The sequence below is a fragment of the Danio rerio genome, chromosome 13, assembly GCF_052040795.2.
Source record: "Danio rerio strain M-AB ecotype USA chromosome 13, GRCz13ab, whole genome shotgun sequence".
Lineage (NCBI taxonomy): Eukaryota > Metazoa > Chordata > Actinopteri > Cypriniformes > Danionidae > Danio > Danio rerio.
This window is the reverse complement of record NC_141033.1, coordinates 12,315,001-12,328,122: the sequence shown is the minus strand read 5'-3', so window position 1 is coordinate 12,328,122 and position 13,122 is coordinate 12,315,001. Positions and strand designations below refer to the sequence as shown.

General features: G+C 36.6%; 1 protein-coding gene and 1 long non-coding RNA gene across 4 annotated transcripts in view; both read right to left on the bottom strand.

Annotated features, from left to right (window-relative positions):
- Positions 1 to 13,122, bottom strand: part of gabrg1 (gamma-aminobutyric acid type A receptor subunit gamma1) — a 67,747-nt gene that overhangs the window by 24,465 nt on the left and 30,160 nt on the right. Inside the window, exons 9-10 of one of the 3 annotated variants that reach the window (XR_015505768.1) lie at positions 7,571 to 10,962; positions 4,828 to 5,502 (exon numbers count right to left, since the gene is read on the bottom strand). The exons of 1 other annotated variant lie outside the window; for it this stretch is intronic. Coding sequence is in view for 1 of the 2 variants with exons in the window: in XM_087279072.1 (XP_087135198.1) it covers positions 10,687 to 10,962 (276 nt within the window). In the remaining variant the exon portion in view is untranslated. Of the gene's footprint in view, positions 1 to 4,827; positions 10,963 to 13,122 lie in introns of those variants that run through there. One more of the 3 variants, XM_087279072.1, reaches the window with a different exon arrangement.
- The window catches only part of LOC147841011 (uncharacterized), a 51,343-nt gene continuing 43,048 nt past the window's right edge, over positions 4,828 to 13,122 (bottom strand). Inside the window, exon 2 of the long non-coding RNA XR_015505803.1 lies at positions 4,828 to 6,997. This is a non-coding gene — a long non-coding RNA (uncharacterized LOC147841011). The remainder of the gene's footprint in view (positions 6,998 to 13,122) is intronic.

Genomic DNA, 13,122 nt, shown 5'->3' with positions numbered 1-13,122 from the left:
TGGTTTCGAGTGTGATCCTACAGAGACCTGGAAGGGCCGCAATAATGAAATAAAAAATGATTGGGAGAAAAAAAAACTCAGTCATAGAAAAATATAGATTTGAAAAGTTTTTACATTCTCTCGCAAAGATGTTTAGTGTTTCTTCGCAAAACTGTTGTTCCACAAACTTTCTGTTCACTTTATACATGTCAACCTGCCCGTTTTTGCTGGGATTCTTCTGTATTTTACCATTCTATCCCGCTATCATCCTATTATTAAGCAGTTTTTATATTTCTCCCATATTTTTAATTAATTTTAATTATTATGAAAACGTCTGCATTCACTATCTTTGCAAATAAAGCTGTGCGCCGATCATCGCCCTTCCTATGCAACCTCTGAATCAGTTAATGCATGTACTGTATAACGATGTACAGATGAATGCTTTCATTATTGATCTGTGCATTCTTAAAGTGACACCTTTTTTATCAAACAAGTGAAGAGCAGCAAATGAATCTCTCATTTTGTCTGTTTGATAAAAGAGATGTTACTTCATTTACATTCGATTACTTTAGTAACTGTTTGTGCTCATTTAAGAGAAAATGAGTTGTGTTAAAAATAAAACACGCAGGACAGATATGTTTATATATTAAGTGTATTTGTCTGATCAAACACACACCCGAATCCCAAAGTGTCCTGCACTTTAGCTCCTCTTTAAATAGCGTGTACAGAAGCTAATCTGGAATCAGTTTATTATACAGAGCGCATTTGTCGGTCAATGCTTATACATGCATTCACAGATTCATATGTTGCACAGAAAGGGCAATGGTCGATGCACAGCTTTGTTGAATAGAAAGTGCTGCAGACATTTAAATATTAATTTCAACATGCATACAAGTTTTTAAAAAATGGGAGACATATGGGAACATAATTAAATGATAATAGTGGTAAAGAATGGTAAAACACAGGAGAATCTTAACGACAGAACAGAAAAACTCCCACCTAGTTTTTTTTTCTTCCACCCATTTTTTCTCTATCATCACATCCCTTCCAGCTCTCCGTATGATCCTGAAAAAACAGTTTCAAGGGCTATCTAGCCCTTACCCTTAGCCCTCCGCCTTTAAGCTAAGGTGAATTAGGACAACCTACCCCTCATTTCATGTGAAGGGGTGTCCCAATTCTCTTTAACTTGAAGGGAAGGCAAAGGGCTAATAGGTAGAATTAGGATTGGGCTTTAGTAATATACAGGAGTGAACACCACATTTAACAATCGAATTTTCCTTAAAAATTTAGGTAGTGGCAGCGGCATTTACACAGTGTGTGAAACCAAAATGAACAGCTTATCACATATTTAAATTAATGGGAATTAGAGTTTTCTGTTTTTTCTCCAACCTAAGCTCATTCTGGAAATCAGGTAAGACAAAAAATGGAATCCGGAAAATAAGGGCGAGAACGCGGCGGGATCCGAAAACGCGGTTGAAATCGAAGACGAGGGCTTTTGCTTTTTTTTTTTTCCCGATCCGGCGGCTTTTCGCTCGAGAACGGCGCAGGCGCGAACGGATCCGCGAAAACAAAAAAACGCTCGAATACGTACCTCCCAGGACGTAAATCGCGGTCCGCAGAAACGTCCGCGGGGCTACGTTTCCACAATGAGCCCGGGTTGTTTTTCTCTTTATGCTGTGTATCACAAATCACTGTGATTAAGAAAAAAAGGAGCAAAGAATAAATAAGCCAATAATTAGCTAGGTTACATGTAATCTGGACCACATCACCTTCAAAACATTTTTTTTTTTTAAAGGATTGATTAAATCAAAAGGCAATTCAAAGGGTTGTGGACATGGCAACACTTCAAGAGTGCACTATGCAAATGAGCCCTCTAAATGAATGCGGTTTAGTTAAAATAGCAACAGAACAAGTCTTTAGTGTGGTTGCTATTTAGCATGATTATCAAATAACAAAAGCTGTGTTATAATTACGTAATATGACTTACACAGCACTTTCAATGTCCTGGTTTTCTGTAAATGACTAACATGAACTGCATGTACAAAATGTTCCTAAGTATGCCATGAACAGTGGTGTAAAGCAACTAATTACAAATACTCCAACTACTGTAATTGAGTAGTTTTTCTAAGAAAATTACTAAGTTTTAAAAATGTGTTCTTTAACTCTACCTTTAGCAGATTTTTAGAGCAGTATCAAGAAGATGTCCAAAATCTTTACATGCAATGACTCAGAGTCTGTTTATAGACTGCATGTCATTGATGAGAGAACGAAATATGTCGACAGCATGATGACTGAAATTACCAAACAGCTTTAAAAAATCATTAAATCGAACGAATGAAGAATGGAAAGAAGGGTTGAACGAAGGAAGGAAGGACTGAACTAATGAAGAAAGGAAGAACCAAATGAATGAAGCAAGGATTCAAGAAGGACTGAACAAACTCAGTTCAGATTGCATGATTTTAGCCCCGATTTTGACTCGCCAACAAATGCCTGAAATCACAAGCGATTTGTGCTCGTTAGCTTGAGTAACAATCACACAGTATGAACTGTCAAGGACGTGATCTGAGGGGATTGGCCGATAAGTCACCGTAAGATATTTGACATGCTAAAGATCTGGAGCTGTCTGTGACTTAAACCAACCTACTATGGAAGTCAATGGTTACAGGTTTCCAACATTCTTCAAAATAAAATTCAAAACTAGTTAATAGTTCATAAGTTAACTGTTATTTAATGAGTTAAAAATAACTTGTTAAATGATAGTTAATAACTAGTTAATTATTTATTACTGTGCCTTATAGATAGCCAACAGATAACTTACAAGCTGTTAGTTAATAAGTTGTAAATGACTTGTTAACTGTATTTAAATGTTTTATAACTAGGACCAGACGGAATCTGCAGACGTTTTTTGCTATTTCTGCAGAGAATTTTGGTAAAAGTCTGCGGACTTCTGCGGAATTATTTTGGGAGTATCTTAACTAAAACTTTAATATATGAAATAAAAAATATATCTTTTTAACTTTTATTTAATATTTAAAATGCAAATCCAATTAGATTAACTTTATTTGGTAAACAAAGCAAGTTTGTCATATAATATATCTAGTAAAAGACTGAAAATAATACTGTACAAACTGCATTGTACATAAATAAGGTAAACATTTTCATATTAGTCAATAATATTACTGAAATCAATAAAAAAACTGAATAAATATAGACTTTCACACATTTATTCAAGTAAATAAACAGAATTAATGATGGGCTAAAAATCTGCGGAATTCTGCATACACAGATACCGGTTGGGCCTATTTATAACTATACCTAATACATTAGTAATAGATCTTGAACAAGCTGAACAAGTTATATTACTTACTAAAGACTTATTAAGTATCAGTTAATAGTTTATATATGTTATTGGGACATTATTCTAAAGTTAAACTATTCTTCATTTATTAACTGTTTGTAAATAAGGAATAGATGCAACTTTAGAATAATGTCCCAATAACATACTTAAGCTAATAACTAACACTTAACTAATATATTAACTCACACTTTACAGATCAGTTTTTCAGTTCAGTTGTTTGTTTACCATGTGCTTATACCAGTAATAAATATTTAACAAACTATTAACTTTTATTTAACAAAACATTTATAACTCATTAACTAACAGCTTATTAATGAGCCATTAACTAGTTATAATGGATAGTTAATCTGAAGTGTTAGCAAACAACCATTCAACTGACTGAAAAGAAACAGTGAACGATAAATGATAATAAAAAATTGTTGTTAAAATCACTTTTTTTGTCGCATGTAGGTTACCATGTGTGGTGGATAAAAGGTGCGTTTTAAACCGGCTATCACCGCAAGTATATTTGCCCCCAGAGACTATGCAGAGCCACTGATACGATCCAAAACCAGCGACGAGATGATCCCAGGGTTTCCATAATCCTGGACCAGGCTGTATGCTTAGCAGCTACTGTGGTGGTCATGGAGGACCGGAGAGTATAAGACTGATTCTGGTGATGCTCCAGGGACAGACGAGTCTTGCTGACGTCCAGCTTCGCCTAGATTGCAGCTATGCACAAGACGCTTGGCCAAAAGAGAAATGGTCTTGCCTAACTGAGCCTGTGGTTTTTAATTCTTCACTTTTGCCAATTAGTTTTTTTCTCACCTCTGTCTTCACTGGCTTGCATGCTTCGGCAACTTTAGAGCTGTGCATCTATGGATTTGCTCTTCAGTGTTTGGACTCTCAGAAGTGGTTATTAAACCACACTGAACTGGACTAAACTGAACTGAACTTAAACACTGAAAACTGGACTGACACTGTTTCAATTTACTATGATCTCTATATGAAGCTGCTTTGACACAGTCTACATTGTAAAATCGCTAAACAAAAACAGGTGAATTTAATTGAATATTTCAAACATGTGGGAAGCACTGCAGCTTTGTAATTTGTAACAAATGTGATATAAAATAATTCAATTTTCTCAACTCATTGCCCATTAGCTATAGCAAAATAATAGTTTTAGGCTGGGGTCTTTTGAAAATAAGATTTGAATCAAGATTACAATCTTTTACTGATTAATCATGCACATCCAAGTCGTGTGGTCCTTGAAATGGTGCAACACGCACTCCTCACTCATGTGTGAAATAACAATTAAGATCCATAAAAGACTGCAATTTAATTTATTCCATTGAAAATATTGTTGCTCATTCACTTGTGCCAATAATTATAAAGTTAATTGCGATATTAACAAAGAAATATTACAACAGTTCCCGCCTGAGGGGAAACACAATCAGCCTTTTTACCCCGGCCGCTGTGGGTTTTGATAAGATGTGAAATCATCAACAGAGTTTGAGAGAGCGTAGAATTTTATTAATGTCTTGCAGGCACTGTTTTATTACTCACAGTGTTCAGAGCTACAAAAACATATGAACACGTAAAGAGCATGACGGTTAGCACTTACAAAAGACACCACAATAACACCTAGAACAAGTGGAGATGTTGATGAGAATCGAGAATCTGCTTTTCAGGTACGGACACACATGCACACGCTCACACAGATACATCATGAATGTTCACTAATATGTGTTGTTTATTTATTTAATAATATTGTTCTCAAAATCTATTTACGTACCAAAAAAATATAAATAGATTTTCAGTCTGTATATATTGTCTTCTACTATCATCTGCCTGTTGCTCTCGAGTCTGAAGTGCAAGGCTGTCATTAAGAAAGACAATAATATCGGATATATTAAGCTACAGGGCACAATACAGTACACAGCAGATGTTCAGAAAGGGAGACAACAGAGCAGTCTGTGATCAAGATGACATCCAGCAAAAGACAAACCACATGGAAGCGTTAAACAAAACAAGCAACAGCCGAAAGCACAACAGAAGATCGAGACGTTGGTGTACAGATGTATTGAGAGTCAAGAAATGGCACATCTGTTTCTCAAATATAAGATCAGATTGAACCAAATATAAGGTATTTCGGTCACACTTTACCTGAAGGGGTGTTCATAAGACTGTAATGAACCATTTATAATCATAAAGTGACATGTCATGAATATGAATATGAGATTTAATGCATGTTTATGACAACTAAGATTAAGTGTATATCCTTTATTATATCATAAAATCCAAAGATGATGTTGTTTGAGATAACTGGTCACACTTTACAATAAGGTTCATTACTTAATGTTAATTAATGCATTTACTAACATGAACAAACAATGAACAATACATTTACTACAGTATTTATTTATGTTATTAAACGTTAGTTAATGAAAATACAGTTACATTGTTAGTTCATGTTAACTCGGTGCATTAACTAATGTTAACAAGCATGGACTTGGAAGTTAATAATGCATTAGTAAATGTTCAGTTATGATTAATAAATGCTGTACAAGTGTTGTTCATGGTAAGTTAATGTTAGTAAATGCATTAACTAATGAACCTTATTGTAAAGTGTTACCAGATAACTTGTCATAAATCTGTCATAAACATGATTGTCATGAGGCCATTAAAAGTGTCATGAATTTTATAACAGCTTCATTAATATTTTTCTTAGCCCCAATTTAAATCTGTCATAAAAAAAAAATGTCATTACATGTGATTTAATATAAATGATGCTGTTTAAAAATTATTCAATTGAGTATTGAGACTTTTAATGAGATGTTCCAATGGCAAATCTAGTCTAATCTACTAATAAGCATTGCAAACTACACTCACCGGCCACTTTATTAGGTACACCTGTCCAACTGCTTGTTAACAAAAATTTTCAATCAGCCAATCACATAGCAGCAACTCAATGAATTTCGGCATGTAGACATGGTCTGCAGTTCAAACCGAGCATCAAAATGGGGAAGAAAGGGGGTTTAAGTGACTTTGTACATGGCATGGTTGATGGTGCCAGACTGGTTTTTCAGAAACTGCTGATCTACTGGGATTTTCATGCACAACCATCTTTAGGGTTTACAGAGAATGGTCTGAAAGAGAGAGAACATCCAGTGAGCGGCGGTTTTGTGGTTTCAAATGCCTTGTTGAGGTCAGAGGAGAATGGCCAGAGTGGTTCAAGCTGATTAAAAGGCAACAGTAACTCAAATAACCACTCGCTACAACCGAGGTATGCAGAAGAGCATCTCAGAATGCACATCTCGTCCAACCTTGGGGCGGATGAGCTACAGCAACAGAAGACCACACTGGGTGACACTCCTGTCAGCTAACAACAGGAAACTGAAGCTACAATTTGCAAAGACTCACCAAAATTGGACAATAAAAGATTGAAAAAACATTGCCTGGTCTGATGAGTCTGGATTTCTGCTGCAACATGAAAGCATGGATCCATCCTGCCTTGTATCAGCGGTTCAGGTTGGTGGTGGTGGTGTAATAGTATAAGAGATATTTTCTTAGCACATTTTGGGCCCATTAGTACCAACTGAGCATCGTGTCAACGCCACAGCCTACCTATTGTTGCTGACCATGTCTATCGCTTTATGACCACAGTGTACCCAACTACTTCTAGTAGGATAACGCACCATGTCATAAAGCGTGAATCATCTCAGACTGGTTTCTTGAACATGACAATGAGTTCACTGTACTCAAGTGCCTCCACAGTCACCATATCTAAATCGAATAGAGCACCTTTGGGATGTGGTGGAACTGGAGATTCACATCATTGATGTGCTGCGGACAATTCTGCAGCAACTGTGTGATGCTACCATGTCAATATGGACCAAAATCTCAGAGGAATATTTCCAGTACCTTGTTAAATCTATGCCACGAAGAAGTCAGCCAGTTCTGAAGGCAATAGGGTGTCCAACCCGGTACTAGTAAGGTGTACCTAATAAAGTGTATAATGGCTTTATGACAATCATGTTTATGACGGATTTATGACTGGTAATGTCAAGTTGTCATACCAAAGATATCTCAAGCAATGTCACCTTCGCATTTAAAATGACATAACAGAGCAAATGACACTTAATGACAGTTGTCATAAGCATCAAAACCTCATTCATATTCATGGGGTGTCATCTTATGATTATGAATGTATCAACAGTCTTATGAACACCCCTTTAAGTAAAGTGTCTATACTAAATGGCCTTTTTATTTCCAATAGAGAAGGCATCCTTGGTTTGTGTGATGATTTACAAATGCTTTAGTTTTGATAATTTGTGTGACGGCTCTGGTTGGAGCTCTACCGCGGAAGAAAGTCCATCAGGCCGTTTTCCAAATATGGTTTGATTAGCCGCGGGAGCTCAGATGAGTCATGCAATTATGCTCACAGAAATCTAGCTGTTCGCGAGGAGCTGTCTTGAATATGAAAGAGAGGGATGAGCTCTAATTTGTACTAAAAGGACACTGAACATTTGTAAATTGTATAGGCTGCTCTATTCCTTTTGTTTGATATATAAAAATGTACACGTGGACCCTTTTATCGTGGGCACATTGGCATTTCTTTGTGTCGTCTATTGCAGAGACAGCTTATTAGTTCAAGTCAAGAACATTTCACAGTATCGTTATAGGCTAATTCCAAGTAAATGGCTTCTGGGTAACTCTTGAGCAGAACAAAATGCTATGACCTCCACATATGTGCATCTCTGCTTTGGTTCGTTTGACTGCAGGTATTGCAAATTCACACAGAATTTGAACTTATTAGTAGGGCTGGGAATTGACACATATTTCATGATTTGATTCAATTTACAAGCTCACAATTAGATTATTTTATGCTTTGATTGGATAATGATTAATCGAGCTTTCCTATGTGTAATTTTTTTGAGTTACCAAATTTTAGGGTGTCGCTTTGTTTTGATGGTCCCTTTAACGCATTTTGTTGATTTTAAGTTGCATTGCATCTACATGCCAACTAATTCTCATTAGACTGTTTGGTTGGGGTTAGGGTTTAAGTTAGTGTAAGTTGACATGTACTTGCAAAGTTTCTTATAGTCAGTTAAATGTGTTGAAGGAGCAGCATCAACAGATATTAAGCAGTCTACTAATACACAAATGAGAATTCATTTACAACTTGGTGCAATATAGCAACTAATAGTGTACACTACTGTATATACGTGTACATTACTATAGTTTTAATTGTTTGAGTTAAGTGAGATTGATATGCTATTTGAATCAAAATAAGTGTTTTAGAACAATAATTACATTCTTAAAAATTTATTTTTTTTTTGGGCATCAGTAGTCCTTTAAAGAAACTTTACCATCCCTGGAACTTTCCATTGCACAAAAGTTCTTTAAAGGTCATTAAAACTAATTTAAAGACTTTTAATAATTAAAACATTAAAAGGACATAAGGACTTTTAAATTAGACTAGACAAAATATAATTGTCGTTAAAGGGACAGTTCTCTTCCAGAAATTGCTATTAATCAAAGTTGATGATCTAATATAATAAAGTTCTGTTTCTTTTTACAGACCAATAAAAAAAAAAGAACTCAGGTCATGTGGGTATTAATTTTGTTTCTCCTGTACATACTTAGCTGTTGACCTTCCCAGGAACCATAATTTCACATACAGATCTTCTTTAAATTCTTCATTCATTCAATTTTTTTGAACTTAGTCCCTTATTTAACAGGGGTCGCCACAGCGGAATGAACCACCAACTATTCCGGCATATGTTTTACGCAGAGGATCCCCTTTCGGCCTCAACCCAGTACTGGGAAAGACCCATACACCCATTCACACACACTCATATATACGGCTAATTCAGTTCGCACAATTCACTTATCGCGCATGTCTTTGGACTGTGGGGGAAACTGGAGCCAACTGGTCCAGCCAAGACTCCAACCAGCGACTTTCTTGCTGTGAGGTGACAAGTGCCAACCACTGAGCCACCATGCCACTCTAATGTTCTTCAATGTAAAGTCAAATAAATGAAGATAAAGTAAGCAAAGTTTATTTGTAAACTGATTTCAAGAGGATCGCTTGCATGATTGATCACAGCTGGTCCCTTATTAACACTTGATTCACTAATCAGACAATTCCCAACTCACTAAAAATATCTTATCCTAGTATATTTGACTTGAAGAATCAGGAAGGGGGGGAGTGGGGGTAGAAAGGGTTTGTCTTTAAGAATCCTCCTTCCATCCCTACTCCCCCTTGTTTCTAGGTGGGCGACATGGCAGCCCAGTGATTAGCACTGTTGCCTTACAGTAACAATGTCCCTGGTTAAAGTCCCAGCTAAACCAATTGACATTTCTGTGCGAAGTTTGATTGTTCTCCCCGATCTCGTCTGGGTTTTCACTGGGTTCTCTGGTTTTCTCCCACAGTCCAGAAAACACGCAACCTAAGTAAATTAAACATACCAAATTGGCATCATAGTCAAGCTCTTAGCAAGCAGTATATATCTCCTTAGCCATTTTTTTATTTGCCATTAGCCAGAAATAAGTCATGGGAGCACATCCAGATCTACAGTATCTGAGCGCAAACTTCCCTCTCAACCTGCTAATGAGAGGGAGCCCAGGGCTTGAGGATCTTATAAGCTCAGGGCTCTCCCGGGACAGCATGCCAAACAACCTTATTAGCAATCATCAGCTATGTGAAGTCTTCAAAAATGTATATTGTTGATTTATCAAAATTAGAATCAATTAAAATCATGAAATAAGTATTTATATCCCAGACCTACTTTTACTGTATGTTTAAAATAAGAAATTCTGATTAATATGCACAAAAAGGCTACTACTTTTCTCACAGCCAGCTGTTCTATCTACTACCTTTGAAATTTGCATCAGAAGCGACTAATATCTTATCTACTGTTCATTGCAAATAATAATTTTGCTTCAGCCAGAGAGATAGCAACCTGAAGATAACACAGCTGCAGAAGTAATATTAATATTGCATTTCTTTTTTTAAAATCTGCTGATTTTTGTGGCTTTTAAACTAGGTGATATAGATGAAATCTCTTCGATATGGCCTGCTTATCTGATGTAAAATCTAACTATCTGCATTTCCTTCTCAAAAACAATGATATCGCTGGTAATATGCTGTATTGTAATCATTGTAACCATCATTCCAAGATATAAATCTTCTAATAAATCACATAGCCGGTACGATTATAGACACATTAAGTATTAATACATCCAACCTCACAAGCCTCACACGTCCCTTCTCTCAAAGATTTATGCTGCTGGATTTAGCAGATGGAGTATTCACAGATGATTTGCGATATTACTAGAGTCCCTCTCCCAGTTGCTCAACATCTTTAAAGATACAGATATCCAATCCAGTAGACAAGATTGAAGAGGCCGAAGGCGGTTGGGAAGAATATTCTAGAATAAGAGTCGATTTTGGAGACATGGACATGCATTCTGTTCTCACGCCAAGCTCCGGAGCGACAGTCGTCGAAGCAGCAGAAGAAACTGGTGCAGTCTTTTCCATCCAGACACTCATACGCATAATCATCATCCTCGTGGTAGGGAGCAATATTGTTCATCTGCAGCAGAGATGTCCCCGGTCTGATGTTAACCATGCTGGGTTTCTAGAGAGAGGAACAGCAAGGTCAGAACTAAAACAGCGTGCCGTGCAAAAGCAAATGCCAGAGCTGCTGTACAGCACACTCAATTAGCTACGAAGTACAGTGTGACCTACTCCAACTTGAGCTGTGAAGACGATAGCAAGCTTTGCAGTAAGCTAATTATGGTTCATATTAGTCAACTGTGCTAAATTACTTGTACAGTCTTTTAAGCAACATGAAGTTGAGTATTTTGTTGTTATTTGAAAAAATATCAGTAAAACATTAAAGATTTGCTGAAACTTTGTGTTATAAAATACAAGTCAATTACAAGTTATACACAATATTCAAGTTCCAAGAACCAGGGTAGAGTTGCACAAGCAGTTCTTGCATAAACGGAAAAGAAAAGTCCACACTAGAGGCTTAGGCCCCGTTTACACTAGTGGGTTTTAGTTTTAAAACGGCGTTTTAGAATGAAAACGATCCGCGTCTACACTAGCGTTTTACCCAGCGTTTCTAAACTGCTCTTCGTCCACACCAAAAAGCTGAAAACGCACATCACGTGACCACACACACACTCTCGGGCAAGCGCTGCAGCATTTCTACCCAGATGAGAGCTGTGCTGGTCAGACTGCTCACCAAGCGTCTCTGGATCTAATCTCACTATATTTGTTAAACGTGATATTTAATTAATCTTGTTGTCTATATCTAACGACATATTCCCCGACTTTGGTCTTTTGAATCGATTACTTGTTCACAGGTAACTTGTTTTGGCTGAGCGCAAAGATAAGTTAATAATTAATGTAACCACGTACATTCTGAATATTGACTGATCGCTTGCCTTTGTTTCGTATAATGTATAAACTTATTGTCCGTTACACTTTCATAATGGCTATTGTTGATTATTAAAACTGATATTCAGCAAAGCAGAGGATACGTTTCGTATTTTCAATGAAAATAAAAGGAGGCAGTGATGTTATATAGGCTCTGTTTTATTATAAATAAGCATACAGTGAAGATGCAGCTCGACACCTCAGCATTTCTGCTGTCTGTTAAGTTGTTGATATCAAAATGAAAAAAAGCAGTTCCTTAAATCATGTTTTCATTTTATTGTTGAGAAAGTGAAACAACGTAGCCAGGATGATGTGAATAAGGTTATAAAGTACACTGTTCCCTTTGAAGATTTACTGGACATGTCCTCGAGGGTCTGTTTTCCATATCAAACTTGCGAAGTCTGAACTTACAGGGAGAGGATGCGAGATTGAACTGTGTGTGTAAGCTACTTAACATTGAGGAAAAGCCCCAATCAGATGGGCGAATCTTAGCAGCCCCGCCTTTGTTTTCAGATGTCTCCATTTTCCCCATCCACACTGAGACGGAGCAGCAGCGTTTTAGAATGAAAACGGCCGCTCCAGCGTTTTCAAAACGCTCCGTTTTCGGCGCTCGAGAACTCTGGCGTAGTGTGGACGGATGGCGTAACCGTAGCAAAACTTATGCGTTTTAAAACGAAAATGCATTAGTGTAAACAGGGCCTTAGTGACTACTAACAAGTTCGTAACTAAATTTGTTCGTTTGCGCCACGTTCTTAAAGCAGACCATAGATAGCAGGTCATAAACTCTCTGCAAAGTAACGTGTAGTAAAATTGAATGGCGTAATACCCAATAAGAAGCACTTACAACATTAAAATGCTTAAAAATTCTGCATTTATATATGTTGCCCCAAGAAAACCACAACATATTGTGAACATAGCTGTCCAATAAAAATGATTTGATAAATAAAATTTGTTTTGTACATTACAGTACATTCAGTCACAATGGCAGACAACACACATTCTGTATCTGCATTTGAGAGACATGAATGCACACAAAATACACAATATGTTGTCAAAACATTAAACCTGAAATTATTTTAATAGCCTACAGATGACAGAGAAAAGAACAGGGATAAAACCTCAGTCAAATTGTCATTATAATTAATAAATAAAATTAAATGTTTGAAAGAAAATGAAACTATTCATTCACAAAACAAGTGAAAGTTGTAAGGCTGCGAGTTGTAGAGGGAGATGGTTTTTCATCATAAGCTCGTCAATAAAAACTAATCTTGCTGTCATCTCTTTTCTACCATTATACATCAGTAGATAATATAATAAAGTAGCTGCTTTATTTGGTGTTTAAACAAGGTTCAGT